The sequence below is a fragment of the Schistosoma mansoni genome, chromosome W (assembly GCF_000237925.1).
Source record: "Schistosoma mansoni strain Puerto Rico chromosome W, complete genome".
NCBI classification, from domain to species: domain Eukaryota; kingdom Metazoa; phylum Platyhelminthes; class Trematoda; order Strigeidida; family Schistosomatidae; genus Schistosoma; species Schistosoma mansoni.
The window spans coordinates 34,518,163-34,545,345 of NC_031502.1; the positions used below are offsets into that span (position 1 = coordinate 34,518,163).

General features: G+C 36.0%; 1 protein-coding gene across 1 annotated transcript; it reads left to right on the forward strand.

Moving 5' to 3' along the window:
* Positions 1–1,909: 1,909 nt before the first annotated feature.
* Positions 1,910–25,974, forward strand: Smp_157770 (hypothetical protein; the record flags this gene model as incomplete). The annotated part of the gene is made up of 11 exons (XM_018789471.1): positions 1,910–1,978; positions 2,060–2,813; positions 2,945–3,062; positions 5,141–5,281; positions 8,058–8,288; positions 9,920–10,037; positions 12,791–12,975; positions 17,351–17,418; positions 19,375–19,507; positions 23,967–24,120; positions 25,658–25,974. The coding sequence occupies exons 1-11, from the start codon at positions 1,948–1,950 to the stop codon at positions 25,972–25,974; spliced, it is 2,250 nt and encodes a 749-aa protein (XP_018654911.1). The 5' UTR covers positions 1,910–1,947.
* Between the last annotated feature and the right edge of the window lie 1,209 nt (positions 25,975–27,183).

Genomic DNA, 27,183 nt, shown 5'->3' on the forward strand with positions numbered 1-27,183 from the left:
AATCAGGATCATAATGAAACTCAGCAATGATACTTGCGATGCGATCTTCTGATGGTGCTGTGGTTGCATAAGATGTGCTAATCTGTGTGGGAGGCGAAATCATGATATCTGTCAACATCCGCATTAGTTTCAGTTGCTGCTCAAGTAGTGATTCAAGTTTAGACGGATCTATTTTTCCCGAATCACCGTCCAGATAACAATAGTGAATGGCAACTTTGGGATCTATTTATGATCCAATACTATGAATATATTTTTTATCATATAATTGCTCATAACTAAACTATTCATATTCATGTCCCCCATATTATGAGCTTGATTTTGAGGCTGTGTGTGTTATATATCACCAAACAATTATATAATTCTTTACCATTGATACAGAGAAACAATATATATTGAATATAAATGTGGTTACATATAAAGTGTGATAAATAGGAGAAATATGTGATCATTATTTTGTCGTCACAAAAAAGCACTGAATATACATGTCACAATAGTGGTTCCATACAGGAACTCACTAAGTTATCAAAAAAATAAACGGTGTGCGATGTTAGAATATTTTGATGAGTCTGATTTAAGTTTATTAGCTTTCTATAATGATTAGAAGTATTCCAATTAGTGTACTAACTAGGAATTTTCGAAATAGTACAACTTACAACAAGCAGAACTAGATGAATACATTACCCTAACCAGCGGGTAGTTAAGTTCAAAGGAATCATTAGTTCGTAAAATAGCACAGTGCTCCATCGACTGGATCATACAGTACTGTGGCAGTAAATAAATCCTCAAAAGCAATGGCTCTTTAGGTGTTCGATATTGTATGCTGACCACATTAGTTCTAATGGATTCATCGAGCTGAAGGCGCTCGGTCATGTATCCGCAGCAGATCACGAGTGGGAATTCTGTGCTCAACTTCTCCTGTGATCACTAGACAGTTTAGATCAGTCATTTCTCGATATATTGATGATCTATCAAACCTCCTCGCTTCTGACTTTTGATTTCAGTGGGTGGGCACGGTTCAACTATCTAAGGTGTTGCTGGTAAAGTGTTGTCAAACTACAATACCTGTGGCATCCTCAATACATTGGACGATAGAGTTATGATGGCTGTCAGGAAGTATGATGAGAACACCACATCTCAAACCAAACAAACCAACCGTTCATTAAGATGTTCATCAATCACTGTCCAACATGGCATTTCTCTAGTCAATATGTCAAAGAGATCGTCAGTATGCAGTCGTTGGTCCGGCTGGTAAAGAGGGTATGAGTATTTGACGAGAAATCTATCACCCAGTTAGCTAATGCTATGACTGAGTGGACAAACGGGTGCTCGTTAGGAATGAATTACAAGAACAGTGTTGTACCGATTATTCTCATGACTCATGGCTACACAATTAATGGGGCCTCTTTGTTTGAAGTTACTAGTCATAAAGGTTTAGGAACCATAGTGAGAAATGATGTCATCACAACGGGTAACTAAGAGACAGCTCTTGTTAAAGGCTTCCGCATCTCGTTAGGAAGCCGGAGAATGGATGGATATGTTTTCGGAAAGCCAAGGCCCACATATATGAAGCAACGCTTGACATATAGGGTGATTATATTTCACACTTATTTATTACATCTAAGGCTGAACATTTCAGGTAACATTTCCAGAAAGTTCAAAAACTATACGCAAATCCAGAGTACGTAGCATAAGTTCCTTCCGTTATTCGGGTTGTCAGTACCTTAAAACGTGAGGATTATCGGACACAACTTGAAATTCCAATTATAACACTAAAATCTAACAAATAGCAAGGATTTTCTTCAGTTCCCATTGGTATTTCTAAGGGATGGACGATTCTTTTATAATTCTACTAATAGTGTGGACCGATGTAGTTCGCACACACATACTTAACATTGAGGACTGAACGTCATATGTGAGGGTATTCCAGGTATATACGTCACTGATTGGATGGCGTTGTATTCTGACAGTTACATCAAAAGTAAGCTTTGTTATTCTTAATTTTTCCTTTTGATTTGCAAACAAACACAACTGTTCTCTAATCCCTAGTCATTTTTTTCAGAGGATGCCTTGTCATCTCTTGAAGACTTGTGTGTCAGATGCGTGTGCAAGAATTTGAATGTTTTAACGTATTTAAGTAGTGAAAACTGTGAAGTTAAACGAAAATGGAGGTTCCCTTATCCAGATTTTCGGTTGGTTGCACGTCCTTCGCAAAAGATCTTGCTCCAGCTTTGCAAACGAAATGCCCTAGATGACGACCGAATGAGTCTTTTTAATGCTGAGAGTGTCGACCTTATGTCTCCAGTTATAAAGGAAGCTAATGTCAGCCCATCATCCTTAAAAGTACTCAAGGACTTTCGTCTGTATAGCCTTTCTGCCATGAATCTAACCAAAGTGAATCTAAATACCATCATAAGTTGTCTTGGTGAATGGACTGTTCAGAACCTAATGTGTCTCAATATATCTGGGACCTCTATTCTATGTGAGACTCATTTACCTATACTAGTTGCGCTCGGAAGGTTCAAGAATCTTAGCGTTCTTAATGCAAGTAGAACTGAACTAAGTACACAGTGTTTACAAATTATTGCTGATGACCTTTTAAATCTTCGTTATCTAAACATTTCCCGAACACGAGTAACAGATATTACTCCCCTACTAAATATTCGTGATCGTCTTAATGGTTTGATAATGCATCGCTTGCAGTTGGAAAGGACAGAGGATATCGCAAAGTTGCTGTGTACTGTAGTGGAACTCAACCAACTGCGCATACTTGATGTATCTGACAAACCGCGAAATTCTGTTGGCAGATACGAGGTTGTCGATAAATTTTGTTCATCAGAGGCCTTGCCATTCCTAGAGCATATTGATTTGTCAGGAAACCAATTTGGGCTGAAACTTAGTGATGCAAGGTACACTAATTTGTGACTTAGTTACTACTGTTTTTTAGAGCCTTGCTCGAAAGCCATCCTAGACTTACGTTCGCTGGGTTCGCATCCTGGCTTTCAAGCCATGAACATGAGTTGGAAGGAATATACAGACTTTCTCATCAGTATCCCCACATAACAGTAAGTTGAGTATCTGTCTAGTTCTAACATTTTCTATCCGTCTTTATACCATAACTTTTGGGTTAATTTATTTTTTGTGTGGATCGTTTGAATCTTCTCATTGATATTTAGGACTGCAATTTATCAGTTTCTTATTGGCATATGTGCATCCTGTGCGAATTGCCTCGACATTGCCTAAATCACAAGCATCATAAACATAAACGAATGATCGTTAGCTGTGGAATCCAAATGCCCTGGTACGGCCGAGAGTGGGGAGAGTCTACTCTCCCTCTCGAAATGCTCGCACATGGCCAGCGAATATATAGCCTCTGCCAGGGAAGTCCTACTCACTGCCTTCTCGTGGCGGGGGTGTTGTTTACGAAAGTGAGAGGACGAAAAGCGAATGTCCGGCGCTTTAACCGGGTTGGTGGACACGGAGGGTCCACCTAGGGGAGTTGGAAAACCCTGATTCCAAACCAATGGTGCACATGGGCTCCAGTATCCTGATGGAACGAATGGCGGACGAACCTGTCATTGGTCAACGGCTACCATGGGGCTGCATCTCCTCACGATGCTCCATTGCCTTGTGGATCAGACCTTTTGGTCAAAGACTCGGGGTGTGGCCCCCTAAGAAAACCACCTGCTTCGGCTTGGGCACCCGGGCAGTATCACAGCCCACACACACAAATAGTGTGGCGCATATGTACCTGGTGCCCTTTTGTACCAATATATATGTGTTTAAATAAATAAATAAATATGTGGAATCCAGGACGCGCGTTTCACCCTATTGGAATGAACATCAACTCTGGGACACAGGTACATCAAGCTGACGAGTTCCAGGCGGGACGAAACGAGCGGCCTAGATTCCACTTTTAGCCACCATCCATCTTTGCTTATTTTGGGTTAATGCTCTGGTGTTTATGTAAATTCGAAAAACGGAGATGCACATCTTGCTGACAAATCAATTCTTATCTAGGCAAAACGAGCGAGTAGGTGTACTCCAGGACTATTAATGAAAAATGAACTGCAAACTTTCATCATGAGATCGTTCCTTTTATATATTTTATTACGGATCGGATATCCTGCTGACAAACTACAGTTGGCCAGAAACCAACCAACTAAACACCATTTAATAGTTTATAAATATGTGATAGAGCAATAAAATGTGAATAACTAATCATCACATAGTTTTTGATTTATTTTAAAGCTAGCTTATTATAAGCCGTAAATAATTTTCTGTGAGGGTTGACGAAATAAATGTTTTGTAGTTGTGTATTTGTTGTCCCATATATGTGGATACAATTACGTTGGTAGGTATTAATTATGTCTTAGGCCAGCTAATCAAGATGTCGAGATCAGCTATAAGTGTCCGTTATTTCGTTTAAGGCTAAATTATTATGTTAGAAACCAAGAAATGTATCAATAGAAAGACAGGGAAAATGAGATATTTATTAGAAAAAGTAAATAAGCCGCAAAGACATTTTCATGGACTTACTGACTTATTTCGCTATTCGTGGATAAAACAAGAGGACCAAAATATCATCTCAACTGTCGTGCACTTCGATCCACGTTTTGATATATCTCAAGTTATCACTTTTAGTGAACAAAGACTGTTTAGTGAGCCATGGCTCAGGGATGCGACGTTATCGTTTATTTTATGAGATTGCAAAGAGTAATCAATTTTCCGCTATTGCTGATCACCCTCAGCATCCTAAATGTTTTGGTAAGTGCTAATGTTTGAATTAGCATAACCGAATTTAATTCACTGAACGACGTCGAATACGATTTTAGTTATTGGATGCAGGTACTATGAGAATATAGTCTTATCAGTTGTCAGTCGTACCCTGAATATGTTAACTGTATAGTGTCTTTGACCATAGCGCTAAGTTGTGCTAGGCTAAATCTACTAGAAATCATAGGTTTTCTTAAAGCTTACATCCTGTTCACGTTTTACAGGAAACGTGGGTCTGGGGCTTCTTATTGACTTGCTTAAAATGTGTAAAATACTTTTTAAACCATGGTTGCTTTTTGCAAAGTTGTTTGATTCATCAAACCATACTGTTCAGTAACTCATTGAATGGAATTATGGTTAATTGTAGATGTTGGGAGATAGAGGGGATCAACTCTTGTTAAATACTTTGACGCGTAATAAAGATAGAGCGTTTTATCTTCAACATGCTCTTCATAGTATTTTTGAAGCAACTAACAATCGAGAATCCGTCAAACCAGATCTTCTGCAAGTAAGTATCATATTTGTGTGCTTATTATTTTCTGCCAAGGTAAACTTTTCATTTTTATAAAATGGGAAGTTTGTTAAATATTGTGTCTCGCGGTAGGGGTGTTGTTTACGAAATTGAGAGGACGAAAAGTGAATGTCAGGCGCTTTAACCGGGTTGGTGTATACGGAACATCCACTTAGGGGATTTGGAAAAGTCTGATTCCCAACCACTGGTGCACATGAGCTCCAGAATCCTGAGGGAACAAAAGGTATATGAACCTATTGCTGGTCACCGGCTACCATGGAACTGCATCTCCTTACGTTGTTCCACTGTCTTGCGAGTTAAACCTCTAGGTCAAAGGCTTGGGGTGGGGCTCCTTAAGAAAACCATTTGCCTTGGTCTGGGCACCCGTGCAATATCACAGCCCTTACACAAATCTAATGAGATGACAATTACGTCACGAAATACTATGCTCGCTTCATTTAGAATTCAGACAATTAACATTCACTTGATAACACATTATTACTGGCGTCCCTCTGCATCTCAAGCCTGGACTCAGATTGATCGGATCATGATCAGCTACCGCTGGTGTGGTTGTGTACAAGACTGCCGCTACTTTTGGGGTACCTATCTGGACTCTCATCATGCTCTTGTTTGCGCCAATCTTACTTTACTTTTCAGTGGCCAACAAATTTATCGTCCTAAACGGATTAATGTCAGTACATTGATTGCAGCTTCTATCGGAACTAGATGTCAAACCGAGCTAGGTTTAAGACTAGCTGCCATCCCACCGAAAAGTATAGACGAGCATTGGTTGCAGTTACATGACGCCATGAAAATGGTTAGTAAAGTCGCTTACGGCTACGCAAAACGTCCTACTTATGAGCATTGGGTTTCTTTAGGCTCTTTACAACTCATCGAGACCCGTCGGTCTACTCCGGGTGACCACGAGTTTGACCACAAACGAAGACTGTTACGTAATGGAACTGGACAAGGCTTGCGTAAGGACCGAGAAGCTTGGTGGTCAGAGCGTGCTAATGAGTTGGGAGCAGCAGCTTCATCTGATAACTCCCGAAAGCTTTTTCAATTCATCCGAGTCACTGGCAAGAAAAGGTCTGGTGTGAGTTAAACAATCTGTGAGGATGACGGGATGATAATCAGTAAAAACTGCCGATATCTCGGACGATGGACAGAGTTCTTCGAAGGGCAGTTCAACTGGCCTGCTGCTCCGGCAACATCGATCAGACTGTCCTTCTCCTTTCATGACCTGTAAAGACTGATCCACCAGATGAAGCGGAGTTCCGCGAGAAACTTCAACTCCTGAGGCATGACACATTACCAGGTCCAGATGACTTACCTCCGGCCCGTTTTGAAGATGGTGGTATCTTTTTGGTTAAGGAAATGACTACGTTGTTTACAAAAGTTTGGGAGCTAGAGATTGCGTCCAAAATATTGGCTTCTGTCATACTTCGTAGGTTGTTTAAAACCCAGGAAAGATTGACTTGCGAGGAGCAGGCTGGTTTCCGTTCTGGTCGAGAATGTATTGATCATATCTTCACCTTCCACCAAATGTTAGAACACCGTCATACTTATCACATGCCAACAATCGTAGCGTTTCTTGACATCAGGACTGCCTTCGATCCGTTGGACCGGACTGCTCTCTGAGATTTTCTTTTAAAGAAGGGTGTGCCTGAGAAGTTTATTAACATCTTAAACGCCCTATATACAAACACCTCAGGTAGAGCGAGAGCATACAACCACCTTTCTTCACCGTTCCATTCGAGCAGTGGGGATAAACAGGGTCGCCCAATCTCACCATTCCTCTTCAACTTTGCCATCAATGACATTCTGGAAACGGCTCTGATGGATGTAAGTAATGGCGGTGTGGATCTGTTGCCTGGAGAAAGACTTCTCGACCTTGAGTATGCGGATGATGGTGTCTTACTGTGCGATAATGCCCAACCCATGCAATCCGCACTTCATCAGTTCGGTCAGTCACAACGTAGAACTTCGTACGTACATACATCAGTTCCAGTTGCCATATCACATTAGCACAGAGATGTAGTTGTCGAATCAAATCCCATAGTGGCAGACGTAGTAAAAGTATAAGCAGTAATCCGAAAGATTAGGATTGCAAACTTCAGTCTTTTATTCTTTCCGAGATTCATTAATCTGTGTAAACTAACACTTTATATCATTATAAGTGTGTATTTCAAGTCATAACTTTGTTTCATTAGTTAAATATCTGCTTACTTTCTCAGTCACAGTAATTTCTTCACACATGTCAGGAGGACTAACTAATTATCTGTCTTAGATGTAGAATTTTAGACAAGGGGACCGAATTAGTTGTTGTTATTATTGGGAATTTTTCGATATGTAGTTTTGACTGATTCAAGTAATCGGCAGAAAAACTTCCACTTGGTCAAAACAAGATGTCACATTCGCCATGTATAAGGCTACTGACTTAGCTTAGTTTTTTTTGTTGAATAACATCAGCTTTCTGAGTAAGGTCTGTGACAAGTAGAAATCAGTGACTGAATTCAGTAGTTATAGGTGCAGTCATCTATTTAGCTTTACGTCACATACAGATTATTTTATACTCAAACCAGTAAACTGTGGTCCCAAGTTTTAAATGGTTATATGTCCAACGTGTCAGTTTTTTTGTTGAGACAGTTATTTCAATATGTTTTTCTTTTTGTTGTTAATATTACTTTATGAATGTTTTTATTCACATGTTAGATATCCTTGTATTGTAGTATGGCTTTAGAAGTGGCTAAATATCTTCCTTACTTTTCAGGCTGTTTTGCGCGTAATGAGGTTACATTTACGCAGAATGGAAATGATATTGGCAGGAACTGCTGTGATTTACAACTTAACTCGGGGTGAACAAAGCAATCAGTTACCTATTGATCTACTAAATCGTGCAGTACGTATGACTTTAACGGCGATGGAAAAGTTTCCAGACAATAGACAGTTGCAAAAGAATTGCTTTTTAACGTTGTGCAGTGACACTGTACTTTATCGTGCTGTAAGTAAAAAAATATGTCCATCTGTGCTGCAGCGATTGTAGTTTTGCTGTTTAATGAATTAATATGTAAGCTATTATATGTTGTTTTAGTTGTTCAGTTTTCAACTGAATTTAGCATGTTGACTAATTATTCCATGCATAATAAAGAAAATGTCAGTGATAAAATCTCGTAACTAGTAATTTGAGTTCCATTTTTTGCCTATAGTTCGAGGTGTTATTGATTTTATGTGCATAAAAATTGGTTTGTCTAACAACAAGCTGCTTGTATAATTCTTTATGCTTTTCCAGTATGAATTAGCATTTTTGGAGTCGCCTTTTGATTGGACTTTTATACTGTTTAAATTTGACAATTGAGTAATCACAAGGTAATGATTAGTACGGGCATCTTGAAATTACTCATTAGCTAACAGTAATTTTGTAGTTCGTGTCTTGTAGACTGGTGTTACATAATCTACTATTATATCTTGTAGTAAAGCTTTACAAATGGATTCGAACTTCTGAACATAAATTTGCTAACCGTTCACTAAAAGAAAGTTTGTAGGAACCTTGATCCATATATACGAATACCGAAAATGACGCTTTGAAAACAGTTAGTTTTTAAAAGCATAGATGAATTGTATAACCATGGATAGTGAACTCCAGGTACCGTTAGTGAACAGTTATGCGTTACACGAATATGATTCAAATGCAAAAAATATTGAAGTGCTTCTAACCCGTAGATCCCTCGAAAAAACATTCTAGTACGACTCATTTCTTAATTTATCCATATTTTTTGCAAATACTCCTGTGGTTTAGTTATGGCGGTCACCCATTACCGATAAAAGTTTAGGAGAGACGGTATTAAACCCTAGAGACTAGCGAACTCGCCTTCATTCATCTACTTTGCCAAGTGAAATCTTTAGCTGTTTAGCAAAGTAGCGAGTTCCGTTACCTATAATCTTGTGGACTTTTCAAGACAATCGTATTTTGTTTACAATTATTTCATTTTTACCAATAGCCTTATCGTACATTATTCCATGTGATGTCGGATGTAAATAAATATCCGTCACAATAAACATCTAGTGACATACGATCTAATATATATATGATGTAAATATGTAATATCTGTTAATGTAGGGTGGTCGCAGAATGAAATACTATTAAAAGTTTGGTTTCTTATCGCCATACTAAGAAGCCTTATGCTGGTAACCCACATTTTCTCCTCTTCTTTCAGGCGAACCTGTAGCTACTCTATTTGTTTATAGGTTGCATTTGTATATTTCTGTTTGTTAGGATATTCCTAAAAATACCCCAAAAATTATTCTGTTAAGTCTAATTCTATCTTGAACGTGAAATGGTATGTTTTCAGACTTTTCACATATCGTTTCCTATTGGTCAATATTTATGGTCGTCCTAACTGTATGAATTTGGATTGTCTGTAAATTATATTCATTCTTCTGACCCTATAAACAATGTCCATCTAACGATTTGTGTCCTAATATATTGGAGGTTGGGGAACAGTTTTGCGGTCGTACTGGAATATCTGGGGTTGGTCAGCCGGTAGAATTTCGAGTAACCACGTCGCGGTCCACAATACTTTTTACTACTATACTTAAATAAAAATTACATATATTTGATTGTATTCATTTTAGACCTTCAATTGTATACAATGTTGTGAACTGGTTTTTAACAACTTGCTGTCGTTTGATGATATTCATATGAAGCGTATGGGTGTAGCTATTATTTCTATACTGGCTGCGGAAGTAAGTTGTTTTTTTTATATCAATATTTAAAATTTTTCATTGTTCCACATTTAGCAGTATAATCGACCTAAAAGAATTTTTGTCACATGTAGGCCTATTAATTTACACTTAATACAACCAATATATCAAATGCTTGTCAAAAATGGTTAATTTTGTAACGTTTATCTATTTTGGGTTCGACATTAAAAAATTATTATTCACATATTACGAAAATGTACATACAAATTATAAGTGTTCGTCTAGTGTTTTTAACAAAGAAAACCGATGATTTGAGAAATGATTCCGGACTTTCTAAATAAGTAACGTATCAGATCTTATTTACAAATGACATAAATAAAATTAAGATAATCATTTGTTCAGACGGTATACTAACAAAACATTGACTGTTGACATTACATGAAAAAAGTCTAACACCCACTTAATAAGCACAATAACCGATTTACATGATTGCATACACAGAGAAGTAAATCTTTTCGTCATAATTATAAACTGCTCAACTACATAGAATTTACAATGTACAGGTATAAACAATTAATGCTTGTCATGGATTGGCAAAATAACGCAATTACGATCGTGCGTTTATTTGCGACACCCTTTTTAAACCTATACTAAACAAATCTTTTGTATTAAGAATTACAGTTTGCAAAATAATCAAATTATAAACGTTATTTGCTTCTTTCTCAGAAATTATTGTTAAGATAGCGTAAAAGTTGCTTCATTTACCGATCCTTTACGGTTAACGTAATTTATACATGCCCTATTCGTTATTTTATCATGATGATTTATTGATATGTTTACACGCAAATAACGTTTATCAAAAATAGCAAACTATGTATTAAAATAACTTATGGGGATACTTAGATGAAAATTTGTTTAATAATTGTGTATTAAACATTTGGCTACCTTTCAACTTCAATAATCTCTATTATCAACTATTAAAAACATCTGTCAGTTCTTCACAAATTATCTATCAATTATCTACATATTATTGCTCTTGTCACGATAACTAACAACTTCAGTCCCATTTCTACTTGATTGAAAAAAACACTTATCCCGGTATACATTCACTGACAGGAGTATAGCAGGGGTAATGAAATGGAGTTTGTGTCTTTTTTTTCCGAAGTTAAAATTTTTATCAAAACTCGGATGCAACATTCAGACATAGTTAATTATTGTAAATAAAATTCTAATGTAAAAATGCAAATTCTCACATCTAATCAAAGCACTTTATGCTATTTCGATTTGAACTAATCAGATTATAAAGATGCACAGTTTACGGACAGTTAAAAAAATTATTACAGATGACAAAATGTTTGTTCATTATCACTTGAGCACACACTTTCAAAAACAAGTTCACCAATTCCTAAATTTCTTTATCCCATAACTTGTTTATACTGTGGCCAATTGTTTTTACTGTCAGTGTTTTACATTGATTCGTTTCATTGTTATCAACTCATCGTGCTGAAGAAAACTACTGTTATATCCTCAAACCAATTTTCCAAGTCTGTGTATATATTTACCGTAAATGTCATTTTCATTATGATTTCAGCATAAATTTTGTCATCAGAAATCATGTGAAAAGTGTTTCATAGTTTAGTACTAGAATCGCTATAGATTTTGTTTATGAAGTGATATGAAAAAATTGATAAAATGATCACTATCTGTTCGATAATGGATTTATAACGGCGATCAGGTTGTTTTCAAGGATGTTCATACGTAATATATAAAACCAATTTTTCAATCTCAATATTACAAAAATTAAGCTGATGTACGCAGCACCCACAATTATTCGGGCGCTGTTAGTATGACGTACTTATCGCTTAAGGACCAAGCTGCGAAATAGAGTGCTAGTTTATCTATCACTGGATTAAATGATAATTTTATTTGAAAGTAAATCTGTTTTCGACTAGTCGTTTTCATCTAATATACCTAATTAACTGACTTATACAGTTGAAGTTCAATGAAACGAACTTTTCTGTCTCTACTACTAGCTGGCGTTAAAATACCATATTGACAATGCTGAAACATCTGTACAAATATAAATGTTAACAAAATTTGTCGTCGTTTTTTGGTAAACGAGCACTGTGGTATCAGAAAGGTTACCAACTAATATTCGTTAATCAAAATGTTGATCTCGCTACATAGTTGTTTATCGCTTTCAAATTTAAAGCAATAAGTGCTACCTAGCGGGGATGAGAATATCGACACACTGCACATGTGACCAATAAGTACCAGGTAGGATGAAACGAAGAGATTGTAATCTTGATTACTATCGATCGACAATTTAACGTTTTTTCCTTTCATTAGATTTTACCCCTTCAAATAAAATAGCTAACTAGATGGTAGAATGTTTTTATTGAAACTCACCTTGTAAAATTCACAATAGTAGATGTATTGATCCTACAACCATATTCAGTTTTCTTTATTTAGGCCATTATCTATATGTAGCGTGTAAGAAATATATTGTTGGTTATATCACAATAGGTAAGTTTGGATTTTTGTATTAGTGACTCTTAATCAAGTGTCCAAACTATAGAGTTCCTGTTCAAGTAACCAAGATTGTTGATTTTTTGTTTAATCGAATGGATGCTGCTATGACAGCTAGTTCATACAAAAAGCTAAAATATATTTATTTATAATGCGGAAAACATTTCTAGATTTCAACATCTGGTCTATCAGACTTGGCAAAAGATCCTAGAAGAATTGAATGTTTTCTGAGTTATGTTGCTGAGAAATGCCTCCTAGTGTCAGATGTCCCAGATCTTGGTTCAGCCTTACGAAGTTATATGCCACAGTTACGCCTACGCACTGAAGGAGCACCAATCTTTGATACTACATTAAGATTCACTTTATCCGCTCTATGGAATCTCACTGATGAATGTCCAGAAGCTTGTTTAAGATTTGTTCGTCAGGGTGGTCTAATCATATATGAAAAAGTTCTTAAAGTAAGTTGATATTCTATGCTTATTTTATTTCCTATGGGTTATGATTACATCTCAACAAGTAGTAGTCACCAGTTCGACTAGAGAAGTCGCAGGTTGTTGATGTAGCTTATTTGAATGAAAGTTTCTTGAAATTAAATCCGCTACTCGACGATACTTTCGTGGTGAATTATGATTGTAGTAGTAGTTGTGCTGTATTATTATTATTATTATTATTATTATTATTATTATTAGTAGTAGTAGTAGTAGTAGTATTAGTAGTAGACAATTATTATGAAAGCTTTTGAGTGACATCCGTACCTTACCAATGTGTGATGTTATTTCAAGAACTGGTTACGAACCTCAACCTACCTTGATGTTGATTGTTTTTATATTTTTTATTTGGTTTCTTTCATGTTTAACATTGATTGGATTACAACTGGATCATTTCAATCTATCACATTATACATTTGTCTCTATTATTACACCTCTTTTACTTTTACTCGAATTTCTCCTTTAGGACAGTCAATGTTTGAGTATTGAATGTACGTTCATTATATTTCTGTTTAAAGTCACTTTCATAACACACTATAGACAATGTAATGTTCAAGAGTTGGACATCTAATCGAACACTTTCCCTACTCTACCTTAGATTAATGTTTTTTAGAATGCCACAGAGTTCGTTAACCAGATATATGTTCATTTACTTGATTTTGATGGAGTTTTGTTGTGGAGCTTTCATCGTTATTCTGAACATCATCAGCACATACTTCAGGTAGAAGTGAAGTGTTCGAATTTCTCCACATATGGCACACAGCTTGTCCTGTAGACTTCGATCGTGATTGGTCATTGTTGACCTTTAACCTATCATTGTTTTCTTTATTTTGATTGTATCTCCCATGGATTTGATTTTTGATCCTATATTTGTCCATAATTTTTATGATTGGTTGGTAAATTGGATCGATTTCAATATGTTTGTTGATTGCTGCTTGACCTGAGTGCCAAGCTTCTAAAAATTCTCTGGTGTTTTCAGAGTTGCCTCTATTCAAGATCTAAACACTTTTTCAGTCGAATGTGTGTCCACAGTTGTCCACATACATTGATATATGTGAGGATATGTCATGGCGCTTGACCGCTAATTGATGTTCATGTAGGCGAAGATGAAGAGGGCGTCCGCTTTGTCCGATGTAGTGTTTTTCGCAGTTCGAACAATTCATTTTGTCGATGATGTTCTATCTCGTTTACTTGATCTTGAACTATATTTTCTATCTGAGGCCTAGAGATATTGTTTAACTGATCAAACCAAAGTAAATGAAATATAATCCACACTTCTAATCTATTGGTTGAAATTAATTTTCTTTTAATCACTCAGGCACCTATGAATTACTTAGGGTGTTACATCTATTATCATTATTATTTACTACTTCCATCAATTCTGATCGTTTGTCAAAAAGTACATTGTTCAAACATCAGCAATATATATACAACTGAGCCTATGGTAATCCTGTTTCGGGAGAATTGAAGTCTTATTGTGGCGTGCGCTACTGATGTCAACAGACATAAGTAGTTTGTATCATCAATCGAAGGTGAAATACCTGGCGGTAGAAGGTTAAGAAGATCAAAGAAAAGGAAACGAGAGCAGAGAATGATTGGTATGAAAACGAGAGAACAATGAAGTCTGAGACGACTGATAGACATTTTGCAGAAGGAACAGTCAAGTTTGAGACAATTGATTAACATTTTGCAAATGAAGTATTTACTGTATGGTTCTCAGATTTTACTAAGACGTTCTATAATCTCGTATTCAAATACATTCGATTGTCCCCGCTTTTATTCTCATTCACTACAATTATGCGTTTAATGCTTGTATTCAAATACAACATTCGGTTATAGTTCATCGACCAGTTCATTTCAAGCTTTTTTTTATGAATGTTAACGTTGGGATTTGTATTTATGAATAAGTTACTGCAATATTTATATTTTTTCATTATAAACGTTTCACCTTTTTGCATTATACAATTCATTTGTATCCGTGTTTTTGTATCGTTTTGTTTACCGCAGCGATTTGCTGACCAAAGTGAAGAGACTAAAAATCATGTCTATACAAAGTGTCTGGGTCTACTTGTAAGTTTTAGTTCAGTTGATTATGCTGTTCGTTGTTTATTTCATTTCTAGTCAGTATTGATAATTGTTCATAAATCCCTGTTCTAGTTCAATTAATCAACACTAAATATAGTTCAAGTTATTTGGTCGATTTGTATAACAATATTCACTATTCGGCGGATGATTACTAAACAGTTTTTTCATTTTAATCTAAATGATTTGTTTGGATACCTTTTGGGATTGTAATAAAATGTAAATCTTACTCTTAAATTTATCTATCAGTCTCCAGTACTTCTGGAGGTATGCTGGCGGTTATCACTTTTCGATCGCCCGGACCCTGAGAGAATACTTCATCTTGAGGTATTTGAAGAGGAAACTAGATCAGTATTGATCTTGGGGACTTGGCAGCGTGACCACAGAACTCAAGAAGCAACTACTTGAGCCTTTTCACGTGGTGTCTTTACGAGTGTTTCCGGATGTCTTGTCTCCGTACTTTAAAGGCCTTACTGCCGGCGAAGGAAATTCATAGCTCAAGACAAGTGTTCTATATCCAGGGTCGACTTCACCATCAACCTGAAGTTGGTAATTTGAGTTTTACTGCTCTCCAATAGGCCTGTTTCGGATCAAAGGACTTAAAAGAACAAGTATTCTAGAGAATATAGCTGGATTATATCCTAAATAAATGCAAATCCAACTACCACATCAAGGTAGTTGCCAAAATCATGAAATGTATCTACGTTGCTTTATATCAGGAAAATCAAACTACATGTATCTCAGAAATTCCAGTAAAACCATCAGCTTAAACAAGACTTTACGTGGCGTGTCAGTCCTAAGATTGGTCATGGACTTTATAGTTTTATGTTTTTATCTATTCTGCCAAACTAGGTTGGAGAGTTGATTGACTTTTCAGGAAAGAGAAAAGCTCGAGTGAAGATTTGCGAGACTGCTTCACTCAAGGAAGCAAATATTACATCACTTAAGCTGGCTAATTTGCACTGTGCACAGTATTTTTGCAGTTAGGTTTAATGATACAATAAAAAAAGACATCCAATGGTGTTAATGTCTAACTTAGACCAATCCACCGGCTCAGTGGTCTATCGGTTACGTGCTCGCGCGCGAGACTGGTAGGTCCTGGGTTCGAATCTCACGAGGCGGGATCGTGGATGCACACTGCTGAGGAGTCCCACAATAGGACGTAACGGCCTTCCAGTGCTTCCAGGTTTTCCATGGTGGTCTAGCTTAAATTGACTCATGATTTCAGCCATATATAAAAATACAATTAGTCATTGAAATAACTTCATATTATTAACACGTTGAAAATTTTCATTATCATCAGTGTTACGTCCATGTTCTTGGTGTTTCCAAACAAACGTTTGATAATCCAAATGATATATCTTCAGAATAACCTGCAATTGGATGTCACAAAAAGGTTTCATCTAGTTGTATATAACCTTTATTTGTAGCCTTACATTGTCTTAATTATTTCTACCACTCCATCTGTACCATATTTTGAGGAACACGTATTTTAATCTTTTATGTAAAATACTTTGGTAGTCAGACTTAAAAGTTTCGTGAATCGTTCATCCAACTTGTGATGTCACTGTTATGTCTGGATAAAAAGGATTACGCATTGGGGTTTTTGGTTATCTCATAGTAAGTTTTATTCATAGAATGATTGAGATTCTTCTATTACGGAAATAAACAAATGGTAACTATAGTAGATTGGACGTTTGATATTCAACAATAATTCAGGGTTAGTGATCTACACGTTCATGCGAGACGGTGAAGACGAGACTTTCAAGATAGCTTTATATTCCGAATAGAAGGCGAAAATTGCAAAGAAAAAACACTGTTTATATAATAAACAAGTCATAACCTTGGAACACGCCAAGTTAACGCACTAAAAGAGATAACAGCCAGTCAAATAATAACAATGGCCATTGTGGAAACACGAGTTAGAAAGATGTCATTGAGATTATCCTTTAAAAAAAGGAACTGATATGTAATAAAAAAAGCTAGATAATTTGGGCTCTCCTTGACAGTAATAAAACAATAGAAACTTAAATTTATTATTCCTTAAGTGTAATATGAAATTGAACTGAAGTCCATGGTTCTAACATCCTGATCATTTTACATGGAGTACCAATTTTTATTTTGGGACAATTTTCAAGTACTTGTTAATTTGTAGGGTTTTAATGTTTTTGCACATGAATAGTTTTTATTTTGATTACAGTTAGCACCTAATAGCCTCCAATAAAAGTCCTCGTGCATTTCGTATTGTATTCTTTTCTTGTAGAATAATGTAGCAGAAGTCGAGCAAACACGTGAATCTTTACTAAAAGAAAGTCTGATGAACTTCTTTTTGTAAGTTTTAGCTTGTTTTTCATCAGTATTTTGTGTGGAATAATGCCATTTTCTGAGTTGGAAAATCATCATATATACCTCATCCCTATTTTATATGTGTAAACTTTTGAAATGAACTTTCTTTTCGGGTTTTAGTCTTTTCACAGCTTATACAGCTGGACGAAATCATTATGTGATAATAAATAGTTGTTTTCTAAAAGTTACAGCTACAATAAATATTTCATTTTATACTTAGAGTTATTCGAATTTATAAATGGGAAAATTGTATACAATCTTATTTAATTGATACTACATTATGGTGTGTTCACATGAATTAACAGAATATTTTATTGGGAAATCAGCAAATAATCATCGACTCACAAATTCTGTATTTACGATCTAGAAACTGGCAAATTAAGTTAGAATATATGGTGTAGAAAATGTATGTCGTCAATATTACTTCAATTAAAGTTTATTTGTATTATCAATAGATAATCAAAAGTGAAAAAAAGATAGTCAAGTATATCATAAAATTGCTTTTCGTTTTGAAGGCTACCATTGATTTCATAGCTTGTTAATATTTTGTGCAAATTCCACTGGAAGCTGGTAAGTAAATTAGTTTTACACAGAACTGGTTTGAAATCAGAATTTTCCAACTTCCGTGTGTAAATCTGCTGTTTCTACTGACTTTCGAGTATCCACTTTCAACCTGTCACTTCTATAGAACAAAGACAGTAATTTGGATTTCACTGGAGTTTTCACCCTTATTATCACCATATTTTGAGATTGAGAGTTGACTTATCCCCTCGAACGCATAGGACAATATATGAATTGGTGTTGCAGAAAGGATTGTTAAGTTAACTTAGCATTAATCAACACATGGCTGTTTCAGGAGTGTGAGACACCGTCAAAATAGCTTCATACATAAATCAGTAACAATACTTTTATGTTTTCGTATTGTGTTATTTTGCAACATTAAAAGTGAGATTCATCTCAGTTGTGTTTTAGTCTGAACCATGTCCTTCAAATATGTTGGTCATCATTATAATCATATGGTTTTCTCTCTTATGTATTCACAACACTTATTGTGGTCTGAGATTATGCACAATATTTTCAGTGTTCACTAAATGTGTCGTATTCAGCACTTTTGGCCGTTTTCCGTTTATTTGGTGAAAATCGATAGAGAAAATTACACTACAATGCGGGACTAAACATATTCAAGTGTAATTTTGATTAAAGACTTCATTTCAAACGACTTAATTATACACAACCGTCTGATATGAGCATATCCAATGGACCTCGTTCCGAAATAGTGGACGAAAGACATAAATGCAATAAAAGTTGAGGCTTAGAATTAATTCCTTAGTAAAAAATTAAACTTTAATATCCTGCACTCACCTATTAAATAAACGGGAAAATTACCAAAAGTTATATGTAAAACAACGAATATCTTGTTATTTGTGCTTCACTTCCCGATGTCTGATTATATCAAGCTATCTTGAATTGAAAAGATGATGTTCTTTCATTGTTCATCATATCGCAGTAATTATAATTATATTTGACTTATTAATTCCTGTCAAAGGGAAGACATATGAAACTCTTCAGCTGTCAAATGATTCGAAGTTGTTATTTGATTGATATCAGATATATGAATTCATCTATAGAGTTTATGTATTTTCGAGGACTTCCCACAAGATATAATATCATTTAAAGGAAACTTGTAAACCCTGTTTTTTTTCGAATAAACATTATCACGTTTTACTATCATAGAGATCCCTATCAAGCTATTCTTATTATTACCCATTGTTATTATCATTGAGCTGGTCCCCAGTTAACGATGTTGAAAACCAAAAAGCGTTCATTCCAATTAAATGTCGCATTTTTGATTTGTAATTACGATAATAATTCCATTTGCTATTTCATTTACTAATTAATGTCTTTTTTTAACGATATGTTTCTGTCTTTTCTTAAATGCAGCAAAATGCTTAGACATCCTTGTATCCAGATAAGTTATTTTGCTGCTGGTATTATTGCGCATCTGTCATGTTTAAAAGATGAGATATGGTTGCGTAATATTCAGTCAAGTCGTGAGAGTTATGTAAAATTATTGGTAAGGTTTGTTTTTTTCTTCAATTTTCTGATTGTTTCCTTGTATAGGCGGGATTTATTACTGAAATTTAGAATGTTCTGTTTCCATCTTAATACATGAAATAGAATAGATGTTAAATTATGATAATTCACGCCATTGTAACTTATTTGTGTTTATGGATACAGGTGTATGAATCGATCCAATTTAATGATTCAACCAATAGCGTGTAATTAAAACAATCTTAAAGAATGTTGGTTACTACGGTCTCTTTGGTATATAGACAAAGAGAAACTACCCACAGGTTATTATTAGTTACATTTTTCTGTCCTCAAACAGTTATATTTATTTCCTTAGAAATTCCTCAATCAGTTGAAAAAGCTATAAGAAATCTGAAGCGAGGGAGAGCAGCAGACCCTGACAGGTTTATCCCTAAAATTTTCAAGGATGGAGGTCCAGTACTAGCAGCGAGATTGACTGAGGTCTTAGGTAGAATCTGGGAACTGGACGTAATTCCATCTGACTGGTCTCAATCACTGATTGTGCCAGTCTATAAGAAAGGACAAAATTCCTTTTGTGACAATCACAGAGGAATCAGTTTGACTTATATGGTGTTTAAAATATTAGCTTCAATAATACTTCGACGCTTAACCAAAGCTCATGAAGAGCAGACTAGAGAAAACCAGGCTGGTTTCCGACCTGGACGTGGTTGTATAGATCAGATATTCACTCTACGTCAGGTCCTAGAATATAGACACACATTCAGACGTCCCACAATCGTAGTATTTCTTGACCTTAAGGCGGCATTTGACTCCGTTGATCGTGAGGTTCTGTGTCAGTGTTTGTCACTGAAAGGAGTACCAGAGAAGTACATTAACCGTATAAACGCTCTCTACTCGAAGACAACTGGTTGAGTTAGAGCTTATGGCGAACTGTCATCAAAATTGATTACCTCAAGTGGTGTTCATCAGAAATGTCCACTCTCTCCATTCTTGTTCAACTTTATCGTAGACGTGCATTAGAAATAACACATTCCTCATCCGAATTTAGAGGAGTTGAACTTCTACCAGGAGATTCGATTGTAGACTTAGAAAACGCCGATGACATGGGTCTATTTGACGAAGATGCTGAATAAATGTAGAATCTTCAGACCACTATAAGCAAAAATGCAGGCAAGTTCGGGATGCGATTCTCCCCCTCGAATTGCAAAATGTTACTTCAGGGTTGGGTTGCTGATAAGTCTTGTCGATTGAACGCTATATTCGTTTTCCTAAGCTATTCTGGTAACCCACAGGCTAGAACTACTCAGCGAATTGAACACCAGAGAGAAGACGCAGGTATGAGAGAAAAATACATTACTCCAAGGTTCGTTCTTGTACAGAAAATCATGGGTATTTATAGATGTTAGCGTCTGTTAAATCAACATCATATTTCAGCCAATCCGTTAACGACATATTATGCTATCGACCAATAGTAGCACGCCACGTTGGAATTCTAGAATGTTCCATCATACTCTGATTGGCTAGGGCTCTTCGGCTCCTTTTGGGCCTCTGGAGGCTCCGTTGAAGTTCTCCGGAAGCCGACTCAACACCTCCCCCGAATAAGATTTCTTTCTAGGATCAACTTGTAGTTTGACAACTGGGTTGCGACGTCGTCCCATTATTCTTGTCGTCTTCCTTGTCCAAGGCTTCTTTTCAGTGTTCTTGGGCATTTGTGGCATTGGTGCATCTAGGATTAAATCTAACGGAAAAATCGGCCGGTTACTTCGAGTCTGCATCGTTCTTTTGTCTTTATGGATTTGATTTGTGTGTCGTATACATGTCCCAAAAGTTCCTCGAACTCTGTACAGAACTCTTCAAGATCAAGTATCAGTCTACTACCGCCTTCGGACAAGCTGACGCATTGTCAAGATTAATAGGCTCCCAATCAAAAACCCGAGAAGAGACTCTTGTAGCAAATATAAAAGCCGAGGAAGAAATTCATCGTGTATTGGATGACGCAATCAATGGACTCCCAGTAACCTTTGAAACTATCAAGAAGATCACTGAAAGTGATAAGATACTGAGCACAGTCAAATGCTATCTCTCGACCAAATGGCCAAACAATCGCCTTGACGGAGAACTTTTGCAATATTTTCGTCGATGGGACTCACTAATGGCTGTTGACTCGTGTATTATGTTCGGTGATCGAATTGTTATTCCGAAGTTATTACGTCACAAGGTTCTCAAGCAGTTTCACAGTGGCCATCCTGGAATCAATAAAATGAAATCGTTGGCCCGTAGTTATGCTTATTGGCCGTCAATCGACAGATATCGAGAATAAATGCCGTAACTGTCCATCATGCATTCAAGCCGCTAAAAATCCTTTGAAATGCAAACCTCAGTATTGGCCTACGCCTGTAGGACCCTGGGAAAGAATTCATGCAGATTTTGCTGGTCCAATCCAAGGAAAAATGTTTCTAATTATCGTAGATGCATTTACTAAATGGCCGGAAGTATATACCATGCCGAATTGTACAACCTCAGAAACAATCTACAAGCTGTCTACCCTGTTTAGCTGTTTCGGAGTACCAGAGACCTTAGTAACAGACAACGGCTCGCAATTCGCCGCAGAATCGTTCAAGCATTTCTGTAAAGCGAACGGAATAACTCATCTTCGTTCTCCACCCTATCATCCACAATCAAACGGACAAGCAGAACGCTTCGTGGACACCTTTAAACGAGCATTACTGAAGGGGGGAGGCGAAGGGCCGACTGAGCAGGTGATCACGAAATTTTTAACATCCTACAGATCCACTTCGAATCCGAATGTTTCGGATGGCAAGTCTCCTGCGGAAGCCATGTTCGGAAGACGTGTCCGAACCGTCTTCAATGCCATGTTGCCATCCAAATTAGTTGATGAGCGCAGACACAATCCAAGTATTCGGAACTTCAATGTCGGCGACAAAGTTTACATTAAATCCTACATCGGGAAGAACCGATGGGAGCCGGGAGAAGTCGTACAAAAATTGGGAAGAGTTCTGTACAGAGTTCGAGGAACGTTTGGGATATGTATACGACACACAAATCAAATCCTTAAAGACAAAAGAACGATGCTGAATCGAAGTAATCCGCCGATTTTTCCGTTAGATTTAATCTTAGACGCACAAATGCCAAAGAACACTGAAAGGACACTGAAAAGAAGCCTTGGACAAGGAAGACGACAAGAATAATGGGACGACGTCGCAACCCAGTTGTCAAACTACAAGTTGATCCTAGAAAGAAATCTTATTCGGGGAAGGTGTTGAGTCGGCTTCCGGAGAACTTCAACGGAGCCTCCAGAGGCCCAAAAGGAGCCGAAGAGCCCTAGCCAATCAGAGTACGATGGAACATTCTAGAATTCCAACGTGGCGTGCTACTATTGGTCGATAGCATAATATGTCGTTAACGGATTGGCTGAAATATGATGTTGATTTAACAGACGCTAACATCTATAAATACCCATGATTTTCTGTACAAGAACGAACCTTGGAGTAATGTATTTTTCTCTCATACCTGCGTCTTCTCTCTGGTGTTCAATTCGCTGAGTAGTTCTAGCCTGTGGGTTACCAGAATAGCTTAGGAAAACGAATATAGCGTTCAATCGACAAGACTTGTCACTCCCGATTACCAATCTTCTATATTCTTAATGTCCCTATCTTTTTCCTTTTTTCAAATTTATTTCGCTTGATTATACTTTTTGAATAACATCTTGAAACCCTAATCTTTTGGATTACGTCTTTTACTTTTACTACGTCTGCCACTGTGGGATTTGAGTCGACAACTGTATCTCTGTGCTAATGTGATATGGCAACTCGAACTGATGTACATACTTACGAAGTTGTACGTTGTTACTGTCTGGCTGCCTCTGTCAGTCAAGCGCAATGGAGGGCCAGATATATGTGTACATCGGTTCAAGTTTTCATACCCCAGTAGCTCAGGGAGATGAAATTGCTTGGATACATTCCAGAGTATTAGTGGTGATAGAAAAGACTGGGCATGAAAGGTACGATTTGAAAAAATATAAATCACTAAAATAAGGAAAATTATAAAGGATTCGGAAACTTAAAATCGTAAAGAAAACGAGTGGTTATACCTGCGTCAATTGGAACTATGTCACCCAAGGTCTCCAACCACTGGTTACGACAGCCTCGTGCACCATAACCAGATAAGCTGGACTTGTTAACAGGACTCCTTTCCATTGCTAATGACTTTATGGACTTGTACTATGTTTTGTTTTAGCCTCCCGCTTAGCTACTGATAGTTTACATATCTTTGTATGGTTTTAACTGAATTGTTGTAATTGTCTGATGTTTAGTCTTTTTTTAGATTTACATCTCACATGCTTTTCTCTTCCTCTTTCTAAAGCAGTTGTTTTCCTCTATGAAAAGATTATCGTACTTATTCGTAGTGTACACATTACTTTTTTCTGGAATTTAATTTTGATTTTAATTTATTTATTCCAGGGTCAAGCTGTTTGTAATTGGCAACCGCCACATTCTGAAATGGTCGCCTATCGCTCTTTTGAACCGTTCGGTTTGCTAGTTTTGCATCCAGAAAGTCGTTTAGAGATACATTTATGGGCTGTTTGGGCTATACATCATATATTAACCAGAAAAGGTTTGTTTTATCATCCTTTAATGTCTTTTCATTTTTTTATTCGTAAAATTAAATTTGACTTTTAATTTCTTATGGATCAATATCTTAGTGTTTGTAGCACAATTAGCTTTCAGTCAGTAGGTTTTATGTTTAAAATCGTTTGACACTTTCAATTTGGGCAGCCAGGTGCCAACAATAACCCTCACAAACAAAATGAAAAACGAGTAGATAAACCAGTAATTGGTAAATGACGTAAATGTGGCATCAATTCAAGAAGTTAATGATTTCTGGACTAAACCGTATTAATGGGTACTGACTACTTGGTTGAGGTCTGTGCGATCGGTGTTTGGATATGGGTTACATAAATAAGATTCATTCTCTCTGTCTTGTTTTAGATACTGAGCTCCAAAATTATCTTGTACTTCTTATTCCATATATTCTCTCTTTATTCTAGAATCCTACTTCCCATATCTAATCTTTCCTATTACAAATGATACTGTTAGTACTTCCACTATCCTGGGATTCGCCTTAATAATTTCATCTCACCGTGCTGATGTGTGGAAACTTGAACTGATGAATATTTCAGCCAGCTTCTACGTTGCCTGTGATAAGTTTTCATTCGAGAATGCTGTTAGACCGTTCATATATATATATATATATATATATATATATATATACCACAGGGTTGACCATAAGTTTTCATGACTTATCGTATTTTCGTATCCTTTTTGCTACTCGAATGCTTGTAATGCATTTTTTCATAAATGAAACGGAATGCTTTACTAGATTTCAGTTCAGTCGATTTCGCTGATTTATTGTTAACAAAGGTTGGATAATTTTGTGGTACTACTGTAGTGAACAGAACACGACTGGGGACAATCGAATGTATTTAAGCAAAGATTACAGACTATCTCAATAAATTCTGATTACCAAACAATGAACAGTCAATTTGCAAATTAACAACCAATTGTTTCAATCTTCACTGTTTCTTCTCTTATTCCATTGCTCATGCATTTTCCAGACGTTTGCGTTTCATTTCAGTTCTTTCCTCATCGGTCTTCTGCCAAAATACATTCTATGTCTGACCCACACCATATACTACTTATATAGATATAAGTAGACCACACCACACTACTAACCATGTTTTTTTTGCTTGTGTTTGAAAATTCAAATATCAAATGTCTGTTCCATAGTTTTCTATTTACGTTTGAATCGTTCTTTATATATTTTGTCATCAAATACATCAGTTTTGTTTTTGTTCTCCTTTTTCCCCTAGAAATGCGTTATGTACCGGTCTTGTGTGAATGTCAACCACTGTTATCATTTCTAAGACTAGTTGTTTCTTTTGATGAAGGAGTTCTATGCGCCCATAATTTACAACGACAATTATTTGATCAAGAGACGCGTAGTATAAATAATGATTATCGTGATAATAACAATGATAATGTCGAGAATAATAACAATTATTGTGTGAAAAACAGTGATCCGATAAGATCTTTAACTACTTCGTGTAATGTTATTCGTCCTCAACCTTCCAGTGTATATTCTCCTTCAACAGATTCTGATATTTCCTCAGAAGTACCTGCTTTGTGTGAAGCACCTGCCGGTGATTGTTTCATGTCAGAAAGTGTGCAGATACAATCTTTAAGACAATCGTCAACAGTTACACATGTTGAACCTGTGGGACAAAGTGCAGAAGGTATTGCAGCATTTGTAGGACCTGATGAATCTCAACTTGCTTGTGCTAGACTTATTCGTAAAATGGCTTCAGAAATACTTGCGTCTGTTGATCGAACTTTACCAACATTACAGTCTACTTCTGTTCATAATTATAACAATAACAGACATTGTGATCCGTCTGAATCTCATTCTTAGAAACAAATGTGATATCATTTAGCGTTAGAGATCGGCTAACATTTTAATTTTCCACACTGAGGTTGGTTTGACCATTATCATTGTGTCTTTGATTCTTTTGACAAATCCATTAAATTATGTAACTAATCCATTAATCTATCCTCGTATTTTCCACATGTCTAATCTTCAATATATCAATATCCATCACTGCTCTTGAAGTTCAGTGCACATTGTTGACAATATGAACCAGTATGATTTAATACCCTTAATATTACATATATATATTACGTCTTTAAAGTGATTTCATCATAAGGAAGAAATCATCTATTTCACACCTTGATTGTCTTTCATGTAATTAAATTTCCCCTGCTTATTGTTATTATTCTTATCCATTTTATCATTGTTGTTTCTTTTCCTCTCCTTATAACATTTCCTCATTTCTTCGCACAACATTTATTGTTTATTTTTCTTTAAATGAACTATATTTTTGAACCTTAATCTCATTTTTTGTTTTTTCTTGTAATGATTTAAATTGCATTTAAAGAAAATTTTGTTTTCAATTTCTGTTTATTTTATATCTATACAGATTGGTTGAATGGAATATATAATTAACCTTGGTAGATTAGTTGACCTATACACATATAGGATGATATATGCTAATTTAAATGCGTGTATGTACATTGTTGAATGTACTTTAGATATTCTCTTTCATCGATGTTGGGTTTTTTCTTCTTTGTGTATACATGTTTATCTATTTTCATGTGACTGTGTTTTTTTCAACTTCGTTATGATTTCATTACAAATTTATTATAATTATTTTTGTGTTTAATTACTCCTTAATCAGTTTCTGATTGTATTTTAATCATGAAAAAACAAGGGAATTCCTTTGTTATAAATATTGTGTATGCAATTATTACAAACGTAAACCATTATAGTTAGTCTGTGTGCGTTTGTTCATGATTGGACGTAATTTAGCTAAACAATCTAAAAGATATCTTCATATGGAACCGTTTTGTTGATATTCTGGTATCTCACTATCCATCTTATTCAGTTGTCAATACTCTTATCTCTTGACATGTTATTCTTTTTGTGGTTGGTGTACATGTTTTCAATGAAATAATCATAGTCATATTTTTGAACACGGAACAAGTATAGTCATGCACACAATCGATATATAATATATATGTATATATATATATATATTATATATAATTGGTCGTGACATATTAT